At 39.4% G+C, this 27030-nt stretch overlaps 1 protein-coding gene across 1 annotated transcript in view; it reads right to left on the bottom strand.

Annotated features, from left to right (window-relative positions):
* Positions 1–27030, bottom strand: part of INTS9 (integrator complex subunit 9) — a 104193-nt gene that overhangs the window by 46701 nt on the left and 30462 nt on the right. The window contains exons 2-6 of the mRNA XM_045773969.2: positions 25247–25374; positions 16997–17057; positions 13693–13755; positions 9984–10123; positions 7666–7752 (exon numbers count right to left, since the gene is read on the bottom strand). Coding sequence (XP_045629925.1) covers positions 7666–7752; positions 9984–10123; positions 13693–13755; positions 16997–17057; positions 25247–25374 — 479 coding nt within the window. The remainder of the gene's footprint in view (positions 1–7665; positions 7753–9983; positions 10124–13692; positions 13756–16996; positions 17058–25246; positions 25375–27030) is intronic.

Below are 27030 nucleotides of genomic sequence, written 5' to 3'. Positions count from 1 at the left end.
TGACAAAAGTGAAGGGATGTCACTTCCAAGATTAGCTTACTAAAGACTGACTTCCATCTTGCCCATATTCTCTCTCTTGCTCACTCTGATGAAACTGCTGTGAGATACTTTGTAGAGAGGTCCACACACAAGGGCCTAAGGCAGGCTTCAGCCCATCACCCCTGTGAGTGAATCCTTCCAAGGGGAGCTGGAGATACCTGCAGCCCTTGTAGGAGACCCAGAACAGAAAACCCAGTGTTTAATAAATTAAACTTTTTTGGGCCATGTTCTTAGTAACGAAGCCGTGTTTCAATACCTTAGCTAAGTGTGGGCTTTCCTGAGGTCTCCTCAATGACATTTTTTATAAACTCTAATTGTGGAACTCCTGTAGAAGGGTATTCTTCATATCCGATTTAAGTCTGATTTTTGCTTATTTTCGTTGTAATATTGAGCAATATTCAGCAACTTAACCTTTTCTTCTCACCATATTTCTAAACTGAGGGTAAAATACTTCCTTCAAAGACTGTTGTGAGGACTACAGCAAATGGGTAAATATAGATGTATACATATTATTATTATAGATATGATAATCAGTGTTTTATGAAATTTGGCTTCTTAAAAAGATCGTTTATTTTAGTTAGAGAGAGAGAGAACGTGAGTGGGGGAAAGGGCAGAAGGAGAGGAAGAGAAGCAGACTCCCAGCTGAGCAGAGCCCAACACAGGACTCGATCCCAGGACCCTGAGATCACGATCTGAGCTGAAATCAAGAGTCGCCACTTATCCAACTGAGCTATCGAGGCGCTCCTGAAATTTAGCTTTTTTACAAAATTCAGTGACTTGAACATCCCCCCTTCACACTTATGCTTAATTCTTTGGGTATCTTATTCTGGTAACTTACACTGACTGCACTACTTTCAGATTTAAAACTAATCATTTGCCATTTCTCTATTTGGAAATATCCAGAGGTTTCCTTTTTCATATAGGTTTGGTGACAAAATTTTCACAATTCTGGTGAATTTCCTATCAGCTACAGAAAAGATTCAAACTAGGAATTAGTCAAATATACTGCTGGCTTTTTCAAAAGACCAAAGTTTCAATATTCTTTTGTATAATGTTAATTTCCAATTCTTTTCTCTCCTTCCTGGCATGCACTGGCTGATTTTAACCAAGCCGGTCACCTCTCAATCATCATGCCACGTTGCCATGTTTTTGCCCATACCCTTCCCTTATCTTAGAATCCTCTCTTTCCTCTTTGAAACCCTACTTAATCTGCCAAGCCCAGGCTAAGTCTTGCCACTTAGTACATAATCTTTGCTTGACAAGCTCCTTGGGTACAGGGACTATGTCTTAAACTTTTTTGGGCATTTTCTTGATGCCAGGCATTTAGCAGTTAATAAATAAATCGTCTGAATTCCATTATTTGTACCCGCAAATTCCTTTTGCTAACACCCTTTTCTTACTCCTTTGAGAAATTAAGTCACTTTGTCACTATTTCCTGCTATCTCCTGACATTCTGTCTAACCTAACTTTCCCTAAAATTCTGCTTATGCTTACTTGAGGCCATAATTATGGAGAGGCATTTATAGAGCCATTTGAAGCCATTAAGATTATTGGCTGATTCATGATAAGTTGGAAAAGGAAACCCAGTGGGAACTAGTTCTAATTTTTCTGGCTTTCTGATTTATCAAAGTCAAGTTCTCAGAGTCTAAATGTTTAATAAGTACTTTCTAAAAGATTTCATTGTTTGTTTTTTCTTATCACACTTGAGTGCTTAATAAACTTTCCCCCAGTGCTGACATCATGCCAGAGCTCAGCTGTCCTTTCTTCCATCCTACCAGCATCCAACAAGCAGCAAAGACCATGTGTTTGTGTTAAAGAGTAACACTTTTAAGTCCACAGGGACCACTTAAAAGCTTATAGATAAAACATTAGCTGGTTTTTTTTTCAAAGTGTGTGATGAAGGAAGGAATCTGCAAAATGAATGTAAGAACAGAATATAAAGAATATAAGAAAAGTCTTTTTCCTCTCATTACAGCAAAGTGTGCTTAATATACACGTGGATGGGCTGGAGTGGAAATGTGTTAGCAAAGTGATGACCTTTACAGAATTTACCAAAAAGAAGCCTGATAATCAAGCATTTCTCAGTATTAACCTGAAACTATATAATGCCTGATTTTTGTTTTAGATCCATTTATCTCTAAAAAGGACAAAGGCAATTGCTCAGGCTACCAAAGCACAACAGAAACAATTCTCCAGAATACCTGAACTACCTCTGCTTTGATTCTATTCTTATCAAAAAACCCCTCTTATCTATAACTTAATCTCTTAAGTGAACTTGCTGACCAGACCAGAGTGTCCTAGATAGATGAACCTTTTTAGTTCTGCAGCCAGGCAGATGTCTCAGTATAAAGTAATTAAATGGGATTTTTGTTTGTCAGTCAATATCCTGGGAGTTTAGCCCGAATCAGTCCCTCAGAGGCTAATCAACTCTGAGCGAAATGAAATGATTAAGTTTCTGGAACTGCAAAGCTCAAGGACAAGCGGTGATGACTTCATCGAAGTAGTGCCACTCTAGAAACGCCGGCTGAAGGAGCCTCTCCCTTGGACAGCTTTAAAAACTGTAACCTAAGTGAACTTAGAGACACTTGAATTCAATTCCCTTGTTTTACAAAAAAGGAGATTGAGTTCCAGCGTCTGGATGACAGCGCTAAGAGAAGGCAACAGGGGGATCAGAAAAATGGTTTTCCTTCTCTTATGCTACGTTGCTTCCATCAGGAAAGGTGGCGTTTAAAGATAAATTAGGCTGTGGAAGGCAGATGTGTGCTGATTACTGAAAGGGTGTTATGTGAGCCAAGTGTATCATTAAAAGGGAAAAGGATGCGGGTATTTACAGAGCACCTACTATGTGCCTGGCGCTGTTTTAAGGACTCTCATGCTGATTTAGTCCTCACAGCAACCCTGCAAAGTTGCTAATATTATTCTTATATTATAAATGAGGAAACAGAGCCTAGAAGAAATAAATTGCTAGAGCTACTGAAAAGAAGATATGAAATTTAAACACTGGTCTATTTGATCTCCAAGCCCATAGCTTTAATTTTCTCCCTATCATATAGTTAGACCTGATAAATTCCTCTATAAATACCCATGAAACATCAGAGCAGAGGAACTTCAACTACGTCTTCTTTCATGTCTTCTATAAGGTATGAACCCACATTTTAAGCTCTGACTACTGAAAACTGTCATAACATATCAGCCAGGAATATATCGGTGCCCAATTCCTTAATGCTTGCAAGACGGTTATGACAATATTCTGTAATGATTTATCCTTAATTATAACTGTAGACTTCTAGTCTTATACAGAAAAATCTTAGCTGATGGTTTAGTTTCTTAAGTGGAATATTCTGCTTTAAAATTTTCTATTACAAACCCTAAACTTTAATGTGGGTATGAGAAAGTCAGAGACTCAAAAATTACATTGCAAAGGGAGTCTCCTTTTCTTACCCTTCAAAATCTCTTTTTCAAGAGGAGTAAACTAAAGCATCAAAATGAGGAAGAAAGATGGCTAACTTCTAAATAAATCTCAAGGAGCAGTGTCAACTGAGGCGGGGAGTCAGACAGCTGCCAAAAAGCAAGAGTAATAGCTTCTTTTGGTATACATACTAATACTAAATCAAATGCTAACTCAAACTAACTTCAAATGATTTAAGAGAATTTGTCAGATCCCTTTGACCAATGAGTCTGAAAGATTTTAATTTATTATTTTCTTTAGTTCACGGTCTTATTAAATAACTTAAGCTACTAAAATGTATCACTTCTAGGCACTTAACCAAGAGACAGCCTGTGTAAAGTTTAAGTCAAAAACCGGGGGCTTGAGTCTCCAATCCAACTCAGAGGTGTTTTGCTTGGATCATACAGGATTTTATTTTAACGTGTGAGCCAACATTTTAAAAAGATGAAAAAAAAATCACATTTAAAACATCCAGATTTTGAGTTTCTCTTAAAAAAAGAAAAAAAAAGGGAAGATTTGGCAGCAATGGGCTCACGTTTCCATATGGCCATAATCTGCCAAAACTGTGTGTCAGCTGCCCCTGTAGACGGGTGTGGTCGCTGGTCCACAGTTACCTGAGGTCCACCTCGCTCCTGTATTGACCTTCCCCATCCCCAGAGGCATTGGAGTTTGTGATCCCTACCTGAGACCCCTCTTGACAAGGTGAGTACAGGAATTAAAGAGGAAAAAAAAAAAAAAGGAGGGAATGAAAAAATAAGACACAGCTCATATCACTTGGGAAAAATGTCAATGTAATAGACAGCAAAAAACAGTGTTTCTCGATTTAGTTTTGCCACAGTACTTTGGGACACTAGATAGAAACTGGAGTGTGACAGAAATTTTAAAGTGATGTAAATCCTTCAGCATAAATGTTATTCAAATGAAGCACTTTTAGTATTCTGGCCCAAGGTTAAATTCTAGGTGAATATTTCAAAAGAACTCTTTTGTCTGATGTCAATTACAAAATAGCTCTTCAAATTCCTCTACCACTTGTAATATTTATGCTGAGTTTATCCAGGAGAAAAAGAGGACACAGCTTGCTTGGTTTGGTTCTCTAACACCGCAGCATATTCTTTCCAATAATTAGACTCTTTTTTTTTTTCTCTATCAATAACTGTGGCTCATTTCGTGCTCAAAAGCCAAAGCAAAATACTTGACCAGAATCAGAAATCTGGTTACGATATATGAAATAGGGAAATAAAGTCTTCTCCAATAGTGCAGGTTATTCTCCTTGCTCCCCTACCAAGTTTCAGATTTTTGCCCACCAGGTGGCGAGACAGCAAATTCAAGATTTTATCTCAAGGAGCACCCCTTTTTAAAAGGGAGATTTTCTAAGCACCTTAGGAAATAACTTTCAGGCTCCCCCCTGCAGCCCTGTCCTCCCCGCCCTCTGCTCCTTCCAGTTCAATTCACCCTTCTTCCTAATAAACGATGGCACTTCTTTTGTAAACCAGTTATCTTGTATTTTACAAAGAATGGGAGGCAAAGGAAAACTGCCAAGGACTCTGCCCAAGGTCATAGAAGAAAAGGCAAAATAAGGATGTGGGACTTCCTAAGACTTGGCCCAGGGTTTGGGAACCAGGAAACAGTGACCTTCGAACATCACCTCTGGTGTGCCAAAATTATTTGTGGCAGAATATTATAAAGGGTATAAATTTAAAAGGAGGAAGTAAGGGAAGCCAAGGCGTACATGTTCCATGGGGAAAGAAAACAAAGTCTTAAAATTTCTCAGGAGGGAAATGTGGACAACTAGGTCTGATGTGGTCCAGTGGATACCTGGGAGAGAGAAAAAGAGGAAGGAGGGATAGCAATGGGCAGGAGGAAAGGCAGCTGAGAATAAGAATGCAAAATGAGAAGGGAAAGGGACCTTGTCATAAGCAGGAGTGTGGTCAGATCAAGGAAGTCATTTGCATACACACAGAAGACTCAGACGTGTGTGTGTCCAGAAAACATTTCCCACCACGAAGACATATGGACACCATATCCCCAATCAAGGAAATGGAGACACAAAGAAGATCCATAAAACAGAAGAGAAAACGTGCAGTTACACATACTTCCCCCTTCCCTTACATGTAGGGGCTCACACGCACTTGAGAAGAGACGTGTGTGCCCAAGAGGCAGCCCAGCATAATGGTTAAAAGCACAAACTCTGGAACTAGACTAGACTTGCTGCCTGGGTTTGAATTCAAACCTTACTGCTCACTGGTTGGCTGACCTTGAGCAAGTTACTTAACCTGTTTGTGGCTGTTTTCTCTTCTGTAAAATGATGTTAAAGAATTACAGGAGTTAAGTAAAACATTGAGAATAGTGTCTGGCACAGCAAGTGCTATGTAAGTTAAATAGAACAAGTAACACATACACAAAGGAATGCAGAGAGGACACTCAGATACTCAGACTCTAGAACAGTTACAGTATAAAAACAAAGCATATTCTCTTAGCTACAGATATATATTCTTTTTTTTTTAAAGATTTGTTATTTTAGAGAGAGAGAGAGAGAGAGAGAGAGAGAGAAAGCACCCGTGCATGTGCAGGAGGGGAGGGCAGAGGGAGAGGGAGAAGCAGACTCCCGCTGAGAGCAGAGCCCGACTGAGATCACGACCTGAGCCGAAGTCAAGAGTAGGAAGCTTTACTGACTGAGCCCCCTAGGTGCCCCTATACATACATATTCTCGTAGAAGGAATATTCACAAAAACTAAGACATTCCAAAGTTCAGATAACTAGACAGCTAACAAATCACTGACCTACGGGGGAAGAGAACTCAATGGCAAGGTGGCTGGAAAAGAGAGGACCTGGGTAGGCACGAATGGGATACCCACTACCTAAAAAGCCAATGACAAGTTTTTACTCCAGACTCTGGATGCGAGGCCTGGAAGGCTGGGACCATGTGGTGCCAGGAGGCAGGGCAGTGGTTGGGAGGCTCAGAGAAACTGCAGTAGGCTAAGACTGGCCAGTGTCCTCCGCTGCCAACTAAATATGAGAGCATGGAAGCAGAATGGAGCTGCCTCCTTCCCTCCGCCATTATAGTTCTACTTCTGTCACCTCTTACAATCTGGTTTTTGTTCCCAGTACTCTACTGAAACTAATCTCTCTAGGATTTCCATAACCAAGGGTCTCATCTTCATTTTATGGGATATTTCTGCAGCATCTGATACCACTAGCAAGCCCGGGTTTGGAGAAACTTCCTTTTCCCCTTGGCTTCCACTCAGCTCTCCTCTTAACCTTCCTAAGGATGACTTCACAGCCTCTTTTATAGTTCTTACCAATTGTTTTCAATTCTGTCTTAGAAATTTCTTTTAAGTCAGACTCTTCATGCTCACCGCTATTACCTCAGTTCAGGCTTTTGTTCTCCCTCGCGTTTCTGATAGTCCTACCCCTGGTCTTCTGCCCCGTCTCTGCACCCCCATCCATGCCCCACGCTGCTTCCAGACTTACTTTCCCCCAAACAAATATGTGATCACATTGCTCTCCTCCTTATAAACCACAGAGGGACTCCCCCCACTCTCCATATTATAAAGCGCAAACTTTACACATCAGATTCTTCATTATCTTGCTCCAATATACCTCTCTAGTTTCAACTCTCACCTCTCCTCTCTGCTTTCCCACTCTAATCCACCCTGTACTTTTCCCTGGTCCCCAAATATACTATTATCCCCATCATGCTGTGCCTAGATGCACTTCCTGACCTTTTCTATCAGGAAGAGTCCTTTTCTTCCTCCAAGACCCACTTTCATTGTCATCTCCTAAGGAATGTCCTCCTCAGCTTCCCTACACAGAAAGTTCTTCATTTTCCGAGTGTCTACAGCACCGTGACAGGCACCTCTTACGATATATGCCATCCAAGACTATAATTTACTTGTTAATGGTCTGATTTCCCATCAACCCCGGAGCGCCTCAAAGACAGTGCCAACTGTTTTACTAATTTTTAAAAACTCAGACCTAGCACAGTACCTTGGACATGGCACAGTTGCCTCTCACAGTATGTTGGTACAATCAAACATAGCCTTTCCCTAAAACAGGGAAAAGAGAATCTCCAGTTCTAACAGTACAAATGTTAAAGCATAACATAAGAAAACAAATGAGACTGTTTTGCAAAGCCTAAGGGTCTGCTGTCAAGAGGAGTAGACAGGCCTATTGCTCACCGCTGAATATCCTTGTTCTTCCACAAGGAGGCAGACTGAGCCTTGGGCACTCTTTCAATGAAATTCACCAGCTCTTCCATGAGAAGCCTGAGTTTAAAGAAAAAAGTGGTGAACAGTCATAAAAGAAGGAGAAAAACACCACTGTTAACATTGTAGTCGAAACAAATGGGCTTGTCTGCCTTCCCCCCACCCCAATCATCTATCTGTTGCACATAAACTTGGACACCCGTTTAAATAAACCTGAACAAAACCCCAACCACCTCATTGAACTTCCATGTTAAACATTTCGAACATAAATGATTTAATTCAGCTTTAAAACAAGCCTGGCATGCATCTTATCTTGGAACACTGAAATATACAAGCCTGTGGTTTAACTCTCAGTCTTAAGCTCTCTGCCTTCATATAACTAAAAATATAAAGGGAGAAAAAGTCAAATGAATATGAAGTACCTGTTTTTGGTGGCAGCAGGCGTGGGGTAGGATTTTTTTTTTTTTAAAGATTTTTATTTATTTACTTGAGAGAGAGAGCACGAGAGCATAAGCAGGGGGAGGGACAGAGAGAGAAGCAGACTCCCCGTAGAGCAGGGAGCCTGATGTGGGACTCGATCCCAGGACCCTGGGATCATAACCAGGGCCGAAGGAAGATGTGTAACCGAATGAGCTACCCAAGGACCTGACTGAGCCAGCCAGGCACCCAGTATTGGTTTTTTTTTTTTTAAATGACAATATTAAATGGATATTTTAAACTGGAAAAGTATGTCTTCTTGACATGTGTTTGGGGAATTTACAAAATTCTATGTGGAAAAATACTCTCAGGATTAATCCTAAAAGCCTAACTCAAGGACCTGCAAAAGGACAGGCTCTGTGTGCAGATGGCAAGATGGATCACGACGGAATCACAACTGAGGGAACCTAAGAAACGCCTCACTGGAGTGGATCAATGATGCACGTGCTCTGAGGAATAGCTGGCACAGAGAACTGTTAGACTCCTGCATGGCTAGGGAATGACCCAAAAGCGAGAAATAGATTTTTAACCTCTTGACTCCCCTTTCAGAATCCAGTATAGATGATCCATATTGACTTAAATCCTCTCCCAATGAATATAGAGATATGGCAAGCCATCAGTTTACTAGCATTTGGATGTTGAACAACTTCCATTTCATTTCCATTGGATTTATTTATTCCTAATCCCACCCCGTCCTTTCATCTTGAAGGAGCAGCACGAGCTCCAGCGTTCAAAGGTCTGGAATCTCGGCGCATTATTATTCTGGCTGTAGCTCTCTGGAGAACAGTCTGGTGTGTCCCACCTCACGCTGTAACTTTTTCAGCCTAGAGTCGAATGTTTTCAGCTTATCAGTTGCGACTGATCCAATCGCCTTGTGTTTTACTTCCCTGTAATGTCTCTTCGTCAGATCCCCGATGTTTCTCTGTACAGATTACATGCTCTTTAATGGGAGCTGACACAAAAGCCAGGGCATATTTTGTTTCATCTCCGGTCATTCCATCTTGTCGTACTTTTGCAAGACACTGGAGCCCAAAGCCAAGAGTCCATATCAACACCTTGATCCCTTACTTTGAGCCTCAATAGCTTCACCTTTCACCATACTTGTTAGTTTGCTTCAACTCTTTTTTCTGGGGTAGTTGATTTTCTTCATGTAACTTTTCTGTCACTGAATGATGCTAGGGGGACTTGAAGCAACTGCCTGTGTCATGAAGGCTTGGGAGGGGTAGAGGGAGAGACGGCAGAGCATTCTCAGAGTCAAAGGAAGGCTTTTACTCCTTAGAGTTCTGAGTTGCACTCTGTCAAAAGTATAGTCAACTCAACTGTCTAATTACTTCTTCTGTTTTCTACAAGCTGTCTCCATTTATAGTCTGCACTAAATCATAAAGGGAGGAATTCTGAAAGCAAAGTAATAAAATTTCTTCTTTTCTTAAATGTGCTATGCTCCTTTTTCCTGAAGCTCTTTGCCTTGCAACTCTGTGGCGTCTTACTCAACGTTACCTCCCCTAATTAGTATCATCTGCACAGAGGAGCTGTCTCTGTGAACACCTTCCTCCAGTCTTTGTTTCAAAAACAACAACAACACAAAAGACTAAGAGTACTCGCTGCATTAATCTCGAGGCAATTCCAATGAACACTTGTTTTATTTCGAGAGTTGTCTATTCATGCTAATTCTTTGGGTTAGCTGCTCAGGAGGAGACACCAATCACTCCTGCCACAACACCACGGAAAGGAGGAGTGCCTCGGCCACCTGCTCCTGGGATATGAAGAGGAGTGCCTCGGCCACCTGCTCCTGGGATATGAAGAACTGCTCTCACCTGCCGATCTGCACGGTGGGCTCTGTGGCGTACACCGTGCCTGTGAAACCGGTGTGCTCAGTGATGTAGGGCAGTGCCATCATGCAGTGGTAGTTAGAGATGAGGATCACATCCACCGTAGACAGATCTATTAGCTCGGTCTGAAAAGAAAGGGGCGGGAATGATACATATCTGTTCAGGGCATACAGATCAGCATGATGTGACTGAAAAATGATGCTGTCAGAACGCAGAGAAGTCGTTTTTGTACTACAGAATAATGATGCCTTTCCTGCAACACTTCCACTCTCTCATTTTAGGAGATTTCCTAATATTGACATTAAGGAGCAGGGCAGGATGGCGAACGATGAGAATGCAGCCAGTGCACCAGCAGCACTCTGATTTTACTAAAACAGAGTTCTGCCATATGAGGGTCAATGACACAGGACACTTCAGCCGCTGCTGCCTGGCAGGTTCAACCAGTTACCATGAAGCAGACAGCGCACAACAGGAGCTGTAAGGGGAACCAGAATCGAACACAGCACTGCTACAGATTCACCGGCAACCGAGGGAGCAGCATGACCAAACCAGCTCTTCATGAGGCAAATGCAGGAGGAAACTTTTTTCTTTTTTTGAGATAATTTTTGACCACTAGTGCTGGATACAGAACAACAACAACAAAAATTTAGTGGCAGAATCATAAAAGGAAATTATACTCTCATATTCTGTCCTAGCCTTAACTCAAGTCTACCTTTTACTCCATTATTAAGGTCACATGAAAAGGGAAAATGCCACTCATGTTTAGTAAATTTTATAAAAACCCTTTTCAAAAGAGGAATTGTTTTTCCCATATATTTAAGTCCTACCTGTCTTTTAAGGCTCAATTCTCATCTTCCATTAAGGCTTCCTGATTTGTGATTTGCCCAGATTGAAAAAAAAAATTTTTTTCCCCCCTCAGAACTGCCAACACACTTAATGGATGTCCCTCTTCTGACAGTTACCACTGCATGCAACAGCTCCTCAAAGTACCACTCTGTCCCTCTAGTATTAAATATCTCTGAGGTTAAGGATCCTGTGTGACTCATCTCTGTCCCCTCCCAGCTGTGGGAGCCAGTGCAAAGCAAGCCTTGGGGCACTGTTGTTGGAGCGATGCAACATTTTAACCGGCACTCTCTGTGGGAAAACGTGAGTCGCTGTGGCTCAGAGACATCATCTCAATCACTGAAGTTCCCTCTGAGAAACTGTATGGTGCACAAAGGACAGCATGGGGTAAGGCAAGGAAGTGTTTTAGTTAGGAGAACGGGTTATTGAGCTAATATGTCTCGCACAGAGAAGGAACAAAGATGTCTGCTCCATCTTTGCAAATATTAAAGATGGTGTGCCATTTGGGCTGTGGGTATTTTCTAGTTCAATGACTTTACATACGAAATAAGTTAATTTAATAAAGCCAACAAGACATAATCAGCTCCTGAGGACAGCATGTAGATTAGAGGTCAGAAGCTACTCATTGATAGGGCAATGGCAATCTGTGTGAATAAAATGCCTAATGACCAGTAATAGCCAATTCACACCACCCTTAACTCCATGTTGTTCATGGCACTTCCAAGACAGTACCCTCATAATGAAGGGTCATGTAACATTCCACTAGTTCTGTTCCCTACGACCTCTCTGGAATCATTTTTAAACAAATAAGAAAATTAAGACATAATCACAGAGTGACAGATCCAGAAGAAAACAAGAGAACAACAGTTGAAGCAATAAGAAAGCTCAAAAGCATCTCTACTTTCCCTCTTGCATACAGAAATGGATGAGTTTGAAATTTCTCTTTAATATATAAGAATCAGCCCACAGAGTCTAGAATGATGAGAAATCTGGTGAGGACAGCTGGAAGAAAAAAAATATATATATATTTATATTTATATTCTGTCTGTATGTATATATCAAGAGTGCCTACATAAACATTTTTCTCTGAGAAATAAGTTTAACATCCAATCCATGTTTATATACTCACATTTATATATTTGCTTACATTCTTTCACTTGATGAAATCCGATGAGGGTTATTTTAATTTTCAACTTGTATACAGACACACTTGGGTTCTACAGAACATGAATTAGGTCAAACACTCATAATTTACTGGCGGCTTACTATACTGTCCTAGACCTCATACTCAGTCTAGTGTGGACTTTGGGGGATACAAAAATATTTCAGGTAGTCACACTAGATTATAAATTCCATAAAGACTGGGAGCAGTCTGTGAAGACTAGACTGGAGTAAGTATCTCTCTCCTGTTCCTGTGACTCTCCCCTATTTTCTCCCAGTCATACAATGCCTTACCTCTACCTTAAAATAGTGACTATTATTAACTTGACACAAACTACAAGACAATACAAGTTGGAAAATCTTATACAGTTCTAGAAGACTAAATATATCAATAATCCTTTAGCACAGCAGAAGATGAACTGTGAAATGGTAATTGTTTAATTCCAATTTCTGATTGTTTAGTGCTCTATGGAGCAGGTCAGAAAGTCATCAGAGCACCAATTCATAAATTCTACACTGTTGTCCATAAACTGAAGGTTGCAGCAGTCAGTGCCATACGTAGAAAACCGAAAATAAATGTAGCACTTGGGATTAGGAATCTTTGAACAGATGGGGACCTGCCTCACTAATTCTTAAACATGAAGGTGACAAAAGACTTGAATAGCAGTTAGGAAGAGCTCAGAACTCTTGGTAACTCTTCACCTTCACCCTTATTCTTACTACTTTATCTCAAACTTGTTCCCTTAACTGTCACCCTCCATTACTGTATCTTGCTTTGTCTTTCTTCTCTTTCGTTCCACTATCCCAAAAGGGAACATATACATACTTCAAAGAAAAAAAGTTTACCTACAGAGTATCAAAGAAAGTGTTGAAATGGAGAGGCAGGAAGAGAGTACAACAACAAGGGAAAAAGTACTCCAAATTTTCTTTTGGCATCGAACTGTTAAAGTATCTCGTATAGGCACCGTAATTCACTGGGTGCACAGAAAGAACAGGATGGTAGCTTCTCTCATTGATTTCCTCAGGAACCTGGGACTAGCTATTGGCCTCCCTCTATTTTATCCGTCTGTTGAGAATGCCATCTATGCCGCTCTAGAGATTAGGACTGTCAGCTGAGATTAGCTGCCTTTAAAATGAATGGAAACTGATCTTCATTTCCTTTAAAATGATAAAACTGGCCCCAAACTCTTATAACAAGTCTCTCTGTGATAATAATATGTAAGCAATAGGTATCCATGGCTCAATTCAGAATCTGAATTTCAAGCAATATTTGATATATTTCAAGTCAGCAAGAATTTCTACAGTTTACTGTACTGGCTGAATAACAGCAATTCCCAATCACCCACTGTAAGCAAGACTACAAAAAGTATGGCTAATCTAAGACACAGGCATATAATTACAAAACTGAAAGACTTGAGTTATTTCTGTATCTTGCTCAAAACTACGCCCTGCTACAAAGTGTCAGTGGGGATTACAGAAAGAGCAAGGAATACAAAAGGAGAGTTAAATTTCTTACAGATAATATAAAGAGTTCCTAAATGATTGTATTTTAGCTGCATAATATTGTGCCTGGAATAACACATTCATTTCAATTTGAAAACAGAAAGCTAATAAGCCCCTTAAAATTATTTCTTGACTTCATTTTGAGAGATATGCTTTGTTTCTACAGTAAGAATCACTTTCATCTTACCTCTGGCAGGCAGAATTCAGGCACAGAATCCACAAACACATGACCTGAGCACTCTTTTAGCTCCTAAAAGGAACAAAAAGGAAAAAATTCTGGAAGAGATATCCAACAGACACAGCACCAAAGAAACTATCCCCAAACCAAACTCTCTGTGAACAATCACAGACCTCCAGAGAGTTGGAGGGCAGCCGGAAGGTTATTCAGGCGAACTGTTTTCCTGTTTAGGTTCAGGGAGGCTAAGTGTCCTATTCAGCATAAAAAACGCTGGTTGGTGGCTAACTCAGAATTTGAATGTACATTTCTTGATAACTCTTCAAGGCATGTGTGGACATATGCTGCTTTCTAACTCATGATACAGTGCTTTCCAAGTAATAGTTACGTAGCTCATACCAGCAATATCAGAATAATTTGGGAACACTGATGGAAGTAAAGATTCCTGGGTCCCATCTAAGACCCAAGGGATAGAAATCTGGGGATGAGGCCAAGCACCTTAGTGATTTTGCTAATGCAATTAGCTTAGGAGTCCTGGCCCTAGACAACTGATTTAGAGCCTCTTTCTCCTCCTACCAAGGGTTGAGGGGCAAGGGACAAACAAGGAGGGAGATGAAGAGTAGAGGGTAGGGATTAAACAACCACCATCACCCTCACCTCTGTGAACATAATCTTTGTCCTTGCGGAGCATACAATTTATTTGGGGCTGTAAACCAAATGTATTCATTCAAAAGAAAATATACAGAAAGAGAATATACTACAACTTCCCACTCTGCTTATGACCTACCATATTCAATATGCCTTAGTTTGGATTCCTCACCAACAGACCTCAAGAAAACGGTGGGTACGAGCTAACAGGGAAGTGCTGAAAAAAGAACAGGAGGATGGGCAAGTGATAAAGGGAAAGGAAGGGGGCTGACCATGGATATTTTACTGAGCCACACACCACTGTGGGCAGCTGGGACTTATTCCCATGGGAAACTCTAAGAAAGGGTGTAAAACATACACCTTGGAGTCACCATCCCCAGGGCAAGGGGGGTCCCAGGATATTTACATGGCACTCCTACATTTAGTGTAGCTTTAGGGAAAAAACTCTCTGGCAGACTCATACAGGTATTGGAAGTTGAAATTATGACACAGCAACACAGAGAAGAAGCAGGAGAGGGCCACCAACAGGGGCTGCCACAATGTTTCCAGAAGGCCACTAGAGTTGCTGTCTTCCCTCACTCATACTTTACAAAATCTGTGGACGATTTTTTTGGTTCATCAAGGTTAAAGTTTTCTATGATTTTATAAGGAAACTAGTAAAAGTCAGTGTTTGGTTGATAGTTTGCTCTTTCCAGAAAAAGAAAAATACTATTAGAATTTTGTTCCATCATGTTTTCATTAATCACTGAACATGTATTACTATATATTCATATATATGTGTCTTTATATTTTAGAGTCTGAATGGTTTTACTCTCAATCTTTATCTGAAATTAACCATGTGTGATTTTCCTTTTGAATTTTACAAGTCTCATATCAGAACCTTGACAGAAGACTTCCTCCCCTGCCTTCCACTGTAATAAACTGGTTCCTCTCCTTATAGGACTACCATTTAAACGGTGAAAGACTGAGCGAAAAACGGACTGAAAACAGTTCCTAATTACAATGTACCTGCTAGCAAAAAACAAATAAGCAATTATGTTTAATGAGAGAAGACTCCCAATTCCCTTAGGACAAGGCTAAATATGATTAAAGACAAATCATGGGAAATTTCAAAGTCCTGCCTGGTCTTAAATTGGCTATGTAATCTTCTTCCCCATAATGCTACACATCAGGGCATGTCCACCTCGCATGACAAAGTCTCCTCTGAGGCTCTCATCCTTCCTGGTCTGGAGAAGCATATTTGCCATTCTACACACTTACAGTGTCCCTGTATTTTATTCACCACTCCCTTCTAATGAAATGCTCCCACATACACATGCAAGTCATTTTCGCTCACAATGCACTGGTAATGGGATGCTTCTGAGCCTTTTTCAGGGAACAATGATTTACAGCCAAAAGGAGAGTTAGGCTGAAATCAAGTGCACAGGTTCCTGAATGTCACATAATTTTACAGTTAGCTAGGAGGGAAATCTGGCATCACATTATGCATTTGGCCTGCATTGGAGGTTGGGGTGCAGTTACAGAAATTAATTCTGTAAAAAGAGCATCTCTTTATTTAACAATACCTATTAGAAGAAGGAGGTGCCTTTGCAGATGATTCTTTTTAAGGATCTTTAAATTTCTTTAGTCTTTCAATTGTGAAATTTGAGAGAGAAAGGATGATTTAGAGGACTAAGAATGGAATGGATGAGCTTTACAGTTTTTAACCTTCCTTCTGATCTTTTTAGTAGAAAATGTAACTAGATGATAGTTTTAACATTTTTTGTACCTTTGGTCTCTCATTTATAAATTAACTGCCAAAAAACTGATCTGAAGAAGGAATTACTGTGGAGATATCTACTGTCAAAAATTGAACAGCCTCAAAGAAAAAAATTATTTAAGTCATTTACTATAGGCCTAGTCAGTGATTAAAGTCATAGTAGAACCCCAAATCCTAGATTCCTAGAACTGTGCTCCTTTTTCATGACCTATCTAAGGCTGTCCATTCTAAGCTACCAAGAAAGGCTGGAATAAGATGAAAGTTCATAGTTTAGAAGCCCCTCTATTTAAATTTACCCAAGAACGTGTTTCCCCTCCCACTCCCCAAAGAACACATTGCCTGGGAAGTTAAACACTGGCTTCGCAGTCTGTTCTCCACATGGCCACCAGAGTGATCGGATCAGACAATGACACTCCTTCCAGAGCCTCCCCTCACTCAAAGAGTAAGAACCAAACTTTTCTCAAAGCCCTACCTTACTTAACTGCTGACAGAATCCACACTTGAGGATTTTAAAGTTGTTTTTAAAAAAAGTTTTACTCCTTCCAGTCATGGAGTCAGTACAGCCTGAAAATAGAACGAACTGGATGGAACTCTCTATAGGCATTACCTTTGAAACTCTCATCGCAATTCTAAAAATAATAGTTTTCTTTCTGTGGTGATAAAATGTATTTGCAGCAGAAGTTCTTAGCTTTTTACACACGAGCAAATTGGACCTGAATCTGAACACTGAGATTCCCTAAAAGGCTCTTAAAAATAATCACCAACTACTGAAGACCCTACATGGATCCTGGGATTTTTCAGAGAATACACAAGGAAAAAAATGAGCACATCCATCACATTACTATACGGTGGCTCTCGTATGACAAGATGGCTTTCCACTGGGTGTAGATATGCCTCAGTTATTATTACCTTGTCCAAGAAAGCATTTCCATCCTTTAGGGACCAGCCAGGAAGATTAGATAGCCTGGGACTGCAAAACAAAAGATTAAATTATCCTAAATAGATTATAGTCCTCAGTGATTTCATGGTGACTCTATCGTTTCCATAAAGTTAAAAACATTACTGGCAGCAATGTCCACCCAAAATTCTAACGAAAAGATGAAAAATAACCATGTTGTAACAAGCTTAAGAATTATGTTGTAACAAGCTTAAGAATTATGTGGCAACGGAACATTAAAAAGCCAAGTAGTTTAGTGCTAAATTGGGAAAATTAAAAGACTCCTATGCAGAATAATAAAGAGAAAAAAGAAAGATGAGACACTAGAACATTTTACAGTTTTCCCGTGACTGCCCCTGACTTCACCTTGCTTGTGCTTGACAACAAGCCTGAAGGGAGGGCTGAATGGGATCATCATATTGTGGATGAGAAAACAGCCTCAGCGGGGTCAGGTGCTCTGACAAGAACACTTAGCTGCCTATCAGCCTGAATTCACTGCAAATAAAAATTCCTGAATTCCAGTCAAGTCCACGTTCTGGCTTCACTGCTTATAAATGGATTAGTCACCTCTCACCTGTGGCTTGGGTTTCCAATTCTGGAAAATGAACCTAGTTTTCCTAAGTATTAAAAAATGACAGCACATGTAGGTGAAAAATTTCTAGAAGATGAGGCTAATTTTATGTATATGTTACACGAAAAAAGTCTAGATTCAGAAATCATTCACTTCTGGTAATCTCAGGATTTGAGTGTATGCTATTAGTTGACTAGAAGAATTATGCTGAGGGCTGAAAATGCAAATAACTTAGGGGAAAAATGCTGATAAAAAGAAAAACCTAATGACCAAGGTGTTAACGTGAAGAAAAGCGTATCAGAAGTACAAGTTGGATGGCAAGAGGATGTTAGCACTTCAGCCCAAAATTAGCCTGTAAAGTAAAAATTAAAGGCAAAGTAATGGCATGGGACTAAAAGACTATATTAGAAATCGAATTAGTATACAGTCCCTAATCCTCTTGCCAAAATAGTTTTATCAAGTTTAGACTTTGTAGTTAGGTGGAAGGGTATGAAAGTCAAATAGAAACATAAATATTGTGAATATTTTCCAATCTTGAGTAAAATATACATTCATTTTAGAAAAAAATAAGAATTTGGGGGATAACTTTTAATTGACATAATTCCAAACTTACAGAAAAGTTTTAAGAATGTAAGGATAATGAAGTCCCATATGCCCCTTGCCTCTATTCTCTGCTTACAGTTTGCTTTTATTTATCAAAAAGTGAAAATTTTGGATTTCATACTTGGGAATGAAAATTACTAGTAGCAGAATAAATTTGGTTTGTATAAATTATACCTGATAAGCTTGTTTCTTAAACTCTGGGAGCTTTCTGCTCTAATCTCTTAGAAAAATATTCTATCATTAGCTGTTTAATTCCCATCTCATTTCATAGTTACATGTATGTCTTCACTTCTAGACTTGTTGAAAAATATATTTACTGTTAGATCAGATTAAAAACTAAGCACTCAAATGAAAGTATAATGACAAAACAATATGAATACTGTTCTCATTTCATGCACACTAACTCTCTAAAGGAAGGCTGTAAATATCCACTTCCTTTATAAAGAGACCTGGGTCACAGGACACGTATTCTGTCGGTTCCCATCACACACACACACATCAGCCTTCAAATTACGGATGACTGATTCACTTAGCTGTCTACAACAAATGATTAGAATGGTACACTGCTTATCAGACAATAATTTTTTAAAAAGTAAAATTTTCAGATGCTGTAGGTTTGTCTTTTTTTTTTTAAAGATTTTATTTTTAAGTAATCTCTACAGTCAACATGGGGCTTGAACTTACAACCCTGAGATCAAGAGTCACGTGCTCCTCCAGCTGAACCAGCCAGGAGCCCCTCAGATACTGTCGTTTTAACTCTTGTTAAACACTTTTTAAATAACATCAAAGCCTTCTATAAAACACACGTAGTTATTCTGGATTTGAGAAATTGCCTGTAGATGGGCCTGATAGCTCAAAGAGCAATGACCATGTTATAACAATAGTGCCAAAGATGAAGTGCCACAGAAATGTGTCACCAAATGGCAAAAGGATGCTGACTACAGAGATAAAAATATTTGGTTACTGAGTTTCACTCAATGACTAAATCACAGAGTCAGTATACTTTAAACTACCAAAGGGGGGAGGGATTTATTACATTGCTCTTAATGATTACAGAATTTGTGTACATTTTTTTCTTTTTTTGAGAGAGAGTGAGCGAGCAGGCACATGCACGTGGGGGGTGGAGGGAGAAAGAGAATCTTAAGCAGGCTCCACACCCAGTGTGCAGCTGACGCAGGGCTTGATCTTACAACCCTGAGATCATGACTTGAGCCGAAACCAAGAGTTGGACACTCAGCTGACTACACCACCCAGGCGCCCCTGACTCGGTAAATTTTTTAAAATAAGGAGACAGAAGTCTCCACAGAAATCTACTTTAATAAAATATGGGAGGTGAAGATACTAGAAAAATTATGGTTATAGATGAAACATTTTCCCATCTCCTATTTAACAATAATTTCTTAGAAAAAAATGCCATTAAGAATGTTATAATCAAGAAAAAACACATGCATACAAGATCTGCTATTTATTTTACATTTCTGAAGTATAGCTGACATACAGCGTTATATTAGATTTAGGTATACAACATATAGATTTGATAATTCTATACATTACTAAATGTCACCACGATAACTGTAGTCACCAGATGTCACCATACATTACAATATTAATGACTATATTCCTTATGCTGTACTTTTCATTTCTGTACTTATTTACTTTATAACTGGAAGTCTATACCCCTTAGTCCCCTTCACATATTTATTTTTTTTAAATATAGGTAAAATATTCCCATAAGTAAATAAATAACTTAAGGCATTTAAAAGTAATCTATTGCCTAAAAAAATAACGAAAGGTAGAACGAACATGATATGCAACTCATTTTCTCCTTTTACTTTTCATTTTTCCAACTTCCTACTTTGAAATGTATTACTTTTATAATCAGAAAAGAATGTAAGAGGCATGACTACATTTATTCATTCAAAAAATATTTATAAAAGCTTACTCTGAACAAAGTATACAAAGTGCAAGGATAGACAGTACATAAAATAATCCTTGAGTTTCAGGAGTGTGCACTTCAGTACAGGGAAATGGTAAAAAGCAATTAGAATAAAACAAAAGCTGTGATGGGGTAAGCAGAGGTGTTATGGGTTCACACAAAAAGGGCACCTTTGACAGCATGGGGGTGTTGTGGGAGAACTGGGAATAGGAGTTAGGAGGTGAGGGTGGAGGAGGTGTTTCCATAAAGAGGGAACAGCCTCAACATGTGGTAATAGTACTGTAGGAGAATGAGGCGTTCACTTCCACGCATTCAGTAATGAATCTTTATTTTTGTGTCAGGCATGCAGGTACTGGTGATGTGACCATGATACAAAACATACCTGTCCTCCTGAGTAATCACACAAAAAGAATACAAGATACTAAAAATGTTGACTTAGTCTTTGACTAAGACTTAATACGAAGTTCCCTAAAGAGGGACTGGTCAAGGCAGCATCAAAAGACTTCTCTGGGTCTGTGATGATTGAGGTGAGATCTGGACAGTTCTAGATTAAAGGGGGAACTGAGCCAAAGGGCAGGGTTTGGAGGGAACAGAGAAAGAGAGCTCCAAGGCCCATACTTTCCTCCAATCATTCTGACCAGCTTTTGGCATGGACATCTTACATAAAAGGTTATTCAAATGAAGATTCAAAAAGAGGCCCACTTACACTCACCCCCTCATCCAACCAGAACACTATCTCTATGTCCTTCCCATATAGAAACTGGAGGCATAAAGGCTCTGCTAAGTAGGCTAAGGGAAGGAGGTATAGGGGAGGGGGAAAAGAGCCTTTATGGCTGAAGGAAAAATTTGTGTGACTGTCCTAGGAAGGAGATATTTCTTTAAAACTGAAAGGAAATAAAAAGTGAGATACTATGGGGCGCCTGGGTGGCTCAGTCGTTAAGAGTCTGCCTTTGGCTCAGGTCATGATCCCAGTGTTCTGGGATTGAGCCCGCATCGGGCTCCCTGCTCGGTGGGAAGCCTGCTTCTTCCTCTTCCACTCCCCCTGCTTGTGTTCCCTCTCTTGCTGGCTCTCTCTCTGTCAAATGAATAAATAAAATCTTAAAAAAAAAAGTAGGATACTAGAGGGGTAGGCATAAATCATAATATACCAAGATGAACTTGGTATTTATCCTAAGAGCAATGAAAACCACTGAAAGGTTTTAAACACGTGAGAGACAATATTAGATGTATATTTCTAAAAGATGATTCTGAAGAAAATGGACATCATGTGCATTCTGATAATATATACCACTATTTGTGTGGTATTCCTATCAAAATAACCCCAACCTAAACATAAGGCGACATCAGACAACCCAAAATGAAAGACGTTATAATAAAATAATTAGTCCATACTCCTTTGGACTAATGACAAGACATAAGACATAAAGACAGACTGAGAAACTCTTCCAGATTAGTGGAGACTAAAGACAGGACAACTAAACGCAATGTGTGATCTGAACTGGATCCTGGACCAGTACTGCTATTCTTCTTTGCTATAAAAAGCATTATAGTGAAATATGAATTCGTGTAACTTAGGAAATATGAAAAAGGTATACAGCTTAGATACTAGCATAGCGTCAGTGTGAGTTATGTTGATTCATTGATTCTGATTATTGTACTGTGGTTATGTAAAATAATTTCCTTTTTCTTAGAAAATAGGCCCTCAAATATTTAAGTGGTAAAGGAGCATCCTATCTTTCAAATGGGTCAGAAAAAACTGTATGCATATGTATCAAGAGCAAATGATAAAGTACATGTGATAAAATATTAACAAGGGTAATGGGGAGTTGTTTGTACTATTCTTGCAACTTTTCTGTAAGTCTGAAATGATTTCAAAATAAAAGTTACACAAAAATGGCTTTGGATTCAGATGAGGGCAAGATCAGAACTGTAGAACCTGACTAGGAGGCCTTGAGAGTAATGCCTGTAAAGATGGTCACGCCTACAGCAGGACTAAAGAGAAGTGACTGGATTCTAGAGTGTTTGAGAAGGTAAAAAAACAAGGCTTCATGAAAGACTGGATATGGGCAATGAGAAAGAGTGGCATATCTAAGTTAACTCCCAGTTTTCTGGCTTTCATATCAGCATGCCAGTCACTAAGATAGGGTACTGTGGAGGAAAACCAGGTCTGGGAGGCTTTTCTCTCCTCCTCTGAACGAAGTCTACTCATGGATTCAGTTTGGGACATGCTGAGTTTTGAAGTGCCTTCAAAGCCACATCCAAGGAGAGAAAGAAACTCAGTAAGCATTTTGGGTATATGAGTCTGGAACTCAGAAGAGAATTATTAACTAAAGTTACATATTTGTAGGTTATTGTTTTTAGAAGATTATCCAGGCCCTGAGCACCTAGGAAATTCCCTCGGTGGAGACTCTGATGGCCAAGCACTGGATATTGAAGAATTCTGATATGTGACTGTCATTAGAGAAAGATGAATCTCCAAAGTAGATAGAAGAGGAAGAGTCAGAAAAGAGGAAAACCGGGAATGCATGATCATGGAGGACAGTTCTGCCAAATGGCAAGTGGGATGAGGACTGACAAACATGCATCTAGTGACATGGAAGTCATTTGTGACTCTAGTGAGTGCTGTTCCGGTAGGTGGTAATGGGCAAAGCATAGGTTGGAGAGGAGTTAGTAATGCTGAAGAGGGAAGTGGAGCCGAGAGAAGGCTAAAAATTTTTTAGAAATATTAAGTTAGGAGACTGTGGACTCTGGGAAACAAACTGAGAGCTTCAGAGGGGAGGGGGTGGGGGATTGGGATAGGCAGGTGATGGGTATTAAGGAGGGCACATGTTGCATGGTGCACTGGGTGCTATATGCAAATAATGAATCATGGAACATTACATCAAAAATGGGATGTACTGTATGGTGACTAATACAACAAAATAAAAATTTTAAAAAACAAAACAAAACAAACAAAAAAGAAGCAACTGAGCATAATTAAATGGGAAGGACTGAATCAAGATGGAAAGCTTCAAGATAAAGGAAAGATTACAATTAACAGCGAAATCACTCTTCAAGAAGGGTTGGAATCCGGAGAAGATAAAAGGATTCATTCATACGATAAATCTTCACTGAGTAGCTACTACATGCCAAAAACTAGGCACTGGGGATTCAGTGGAGAACAAAAAAAAATCCCTGCCCTTAAAAAACTTCTAGTGGGGAAGACAGATAATATATACACTACATATATGTATATATAATGTAATGGTAAGTGCCATGAAGAAAAATAAAGCAGGATGACGGGTTAGGAAGGGACTGGGGGTACTATTTTAGCCAAGAATATCTCCAAGGTTTCTGGCCTGAGCAACAGAAAATACTTTTTGTAAAGAACTATATATGGGCTGCCAATTATCACACTGGCATAACCTCCCTCTGAAAGAACAGTGATAAGGGGAAGAAAGTGGAAGTGGATTCCAATGCTGAGTCAGGGCTGTGAGAACACAGAATTAGGTAAAGACAAGAATGAACAGGAAAGGGAAAATACGCAGCTAGAATTTTGTGCCCAGTTCAGGACTGCAGCAGCAAAATAACTCATGACTTTGCAGAGCGCGTAGGCCCCCTTTTGGAAACTCTCATAATATCTTATACATAATTTTTTTAGTAGTTATCACAAGTATGTACTTGTTCTCTTAACACAAGTATAATGAAATCTTCGACTGTGGAATACTTTCTCCCCAAGAGAATATAAGCTCCATGAGGAAAGAAAAGTTGTCTTATTCATGTCTGTATCCCCTGGTCCGGCACAGTGCTGATTCTTAATAAACACTAAATAAATGAACATTGTAATCTTTGGGGGGAAACAGACAATAATTCAGGCTATTTTTTTTTAAAAGATTTTATTTATTTATTTGACAGAGACAGAGACAGCCAGCGAGAGAGGGAACACAAGCAGGGGGAGTGGGAGAGGAAGAAGCAGGCTCACAGCGGAGGAGCCTGATGTGGGGCTCGATCCTGGAACGCCGGGATCACGCCCTGAGCTGAAGGCAGACGCTTAACCGCTGTGCCACCCAGGCGCCCCTCAGGCTATTTTAATAAGAAATAATCTGTCAGTCATTTTTTACAGAAATATATGTGATAGCTACAGTTTCTGAAGCAATTGTAAATAGATAGATAGATAGATAGAAAGATAGTATCTGTGGATAATAAATGTATTTCCAAGTGTTGGATGTGATTATAACTGAATTTTATCAGCTTTGCATAAAATGTAATCTGGAATTATCTCTGAATTCTGTCCCCTTCACCTTATTGTATCCCTTATCTAGGAAAAAAAAAAAATCAAAGGTTGAGTTTAAATTACACTTTTTCTAGATTATCATTATGAATAATCATTGCACACAGTGATGTCTTCAGGAATGAATGAGATATATTAGATGGCTTCCCCAGGTTGCTATGCTTTTAAGCTCTTAAATCTGCTTTAGACAGCTTTTCTGTCTCTCTTATATGGTATCACTTTTTGTTACTGGGAATATAATTTGTTTCTGCAAGTTACCCACCTCTCTTATAAATTGCTGTTTTCAATGAGCAGAAGCTGGGAGACCAAATTCTTAGAGTCATAGTTAAGAGTAAACAGTGGTGACTATAGCTTTGAGTAATCTATCTGCTTTAAGACAAGGACTTTGGCTTCATACATGATTCTATGATATCTAAGGCCGACTATTATGAAAATAACACATAGATAGCTATCAAAAAGAAATGTCAGGCTCTATGATGTCAAGTCCCTGCAAAGGCAGTTAAATGATTCTAAAATTCAATTCTTGGGCTCATCAGTTGACCATTTATCAGCTCTTATATGAATTAGCAAGAAAGATGAAATATACATGACCTCACCTGCATGGAGCAGTTGCAGGAACACTTTACAGACGCTCAGAAGAAGTTATAATAAAGAAGTCAATCAATAAATCAATACAACACTTTCCATCAACCCAGCCAAAGGAAGTAATTCTGATGAAGAACCTTTTTAAGGGAACAAAGTAAACTAAGGACAACGCACAAGGTACTGGTAATCTTTATGCTAATTGGTACTATTTTTCAGCAAACTAAAGCTCATTTTGTCCCCGATGCAGCAGCACATACCTCTGAACAAGTGGCAAAGGAAGGAAATTGAGAGTGGAAGTCATGTCCAGTCCGCAGTCCAACATAATTGTAGTTGATTTGAATTTGAGCACATTGCACGGTAAGGTCGGGTGCCCCGACAGGCAATACTGAAAAAAATTAAATCGCTTTTATCAATAATCGATTACAGAAAAAGTCTAAAAAGTACAGTGAATTAAGTAGAACTGATCACCTCCTCTTTATAAGAACAGCAAGTAAGTCAGCTAACTTTCTATGCAGCTTCTGGATACTACTTCCCTCAGTAGCCCCCATACTCTGGATACTTCCCACCAAAAGGCTCAGGTCATAATTCTTCGTAGGGCGCTAAGTACTATCTCAGGCAAGCACAGTTTTGGAGGGACCAAAGTTACTACAAGTAGAAAGTTTACAGGGTTTAGTTATCTGCTCCCCCTCACATGACACTTCCAAATCCCCACGATCGCCTCATACCTAAGTACTGCCTAAAGCTGTAGAGATCAATTAAATTCTAAGCTGGATCTTCAAATGGTGCTATAGGTTAGGTTTTCTCCTGTGAAGAGGTCAAGTGATTTTCCTCAAAGAGGAAGTGACTGGAAAGGGTTAATAAGCCAAGTATCAGTAAGGAGTTATGGCCCATCCTTGTCAGAAGAAATGACTCAAAAGGACAAGTGACTTCCCTGATGTGCAGATACTTAAGCAGGAGTGAGGGACACCTACTCCCAACCAATCAAGAGTCTCTTGCCTGTGGCAGCAGACCTCAGAAGTCAAAGGGGCACAAGCCACAGTGGCATATTCAAAGGAGAGTGATGAGGCAAGACAATACACTGACCTCAAACATTTCTCACGTCCTCCTCAATGTAGTGGGGATGACAGATATGCCACACTGAAAATTATTTATATGGGATGTACCCTGTCACCTTTCATAATTCTATTGCTGCTCTGAAGAAAACAAATGAAAGAGGGAAAAGACCTTTCCCCCTACTTTTAAAGTCATCCTGTAGAAGCTGCCTTTGGACAGCAAAGCCCAGAAAATGGAGGGATCAATGCTCTCAATCCCTCAACAAGTCCATTCTTTCTGATTTAAGTACAAGTCCAACACAAGTCAGGGTAATGTGACATCAATGCTTGGCCCCACATGGCCACAGTAGCTCAGGCTGTCTTTCTAGGTATTTGCTGCTCTGTTGGTTCTGTCACTGGATAAAATTCTTCCTTTTCTCCAGAGGATATTACAGGGACTAATGATTTTTTAAAATTGCATGTTCCAAAAATGATAAGGACAAGAGCCAAGAAATTGTGGTTATTCTGTAAGCTTTTTCTTTATTCCAAGTTTATGTATGATGACTGTATTTTCCAAACTAAAATTCACAACTCATGGTCTGAAACGGTACAAGATAAGTTGCAAAGAAAACATCACAAGTTATTTAAAATTGTAATTGTCCTAAAAAAAAAAAAAGTCCAGGAAGCATGATTTGGGTAATTAGATTTTACATAAGTTCACTCTTTGGCAGGTATCAGAATTACAGAAAAAACTGTCCTACTAATTAAGACAGAGATATCCCTACCCCCGTCCTCCATCTGGTTCCTTATTGCTAGCTTGGTCTTTATCCCTATGTAAGAATAACTTATTGAAGGTAAACTATCTCAAAACAAACACAAAACATCATATTAAACTGCCCCAAACATAACAAATGCTCTAATAAGAGTTTTCCTATACTTTTCCTTCAAAAAAAATCAGATATTCAGGAAAGATTAAAAAGAAATAAAAGGAAATGTATAATGGTTACTTC

This window comes from Ursus americanus, chromosome 13, assembly GCF_024610735.1.
Source record: "Ursus americanus isolate L20-20 chromosome 13, mUrsAme1.1.p, whole genome shotgun sequence".
In the NCBI taxonomy this organism is placed as follows: domain Eukaryota; kingdom Metazoa; phylum Chordata; class Mammalia; order Carnivora; family Ursidae; genus Ursus; species Ursus americanus.
The sequence above is the reverse complement of the archived record's forward strand: the minus strand, read 5'-3'. Positions and strand labels throughout refer to the sequence as shown.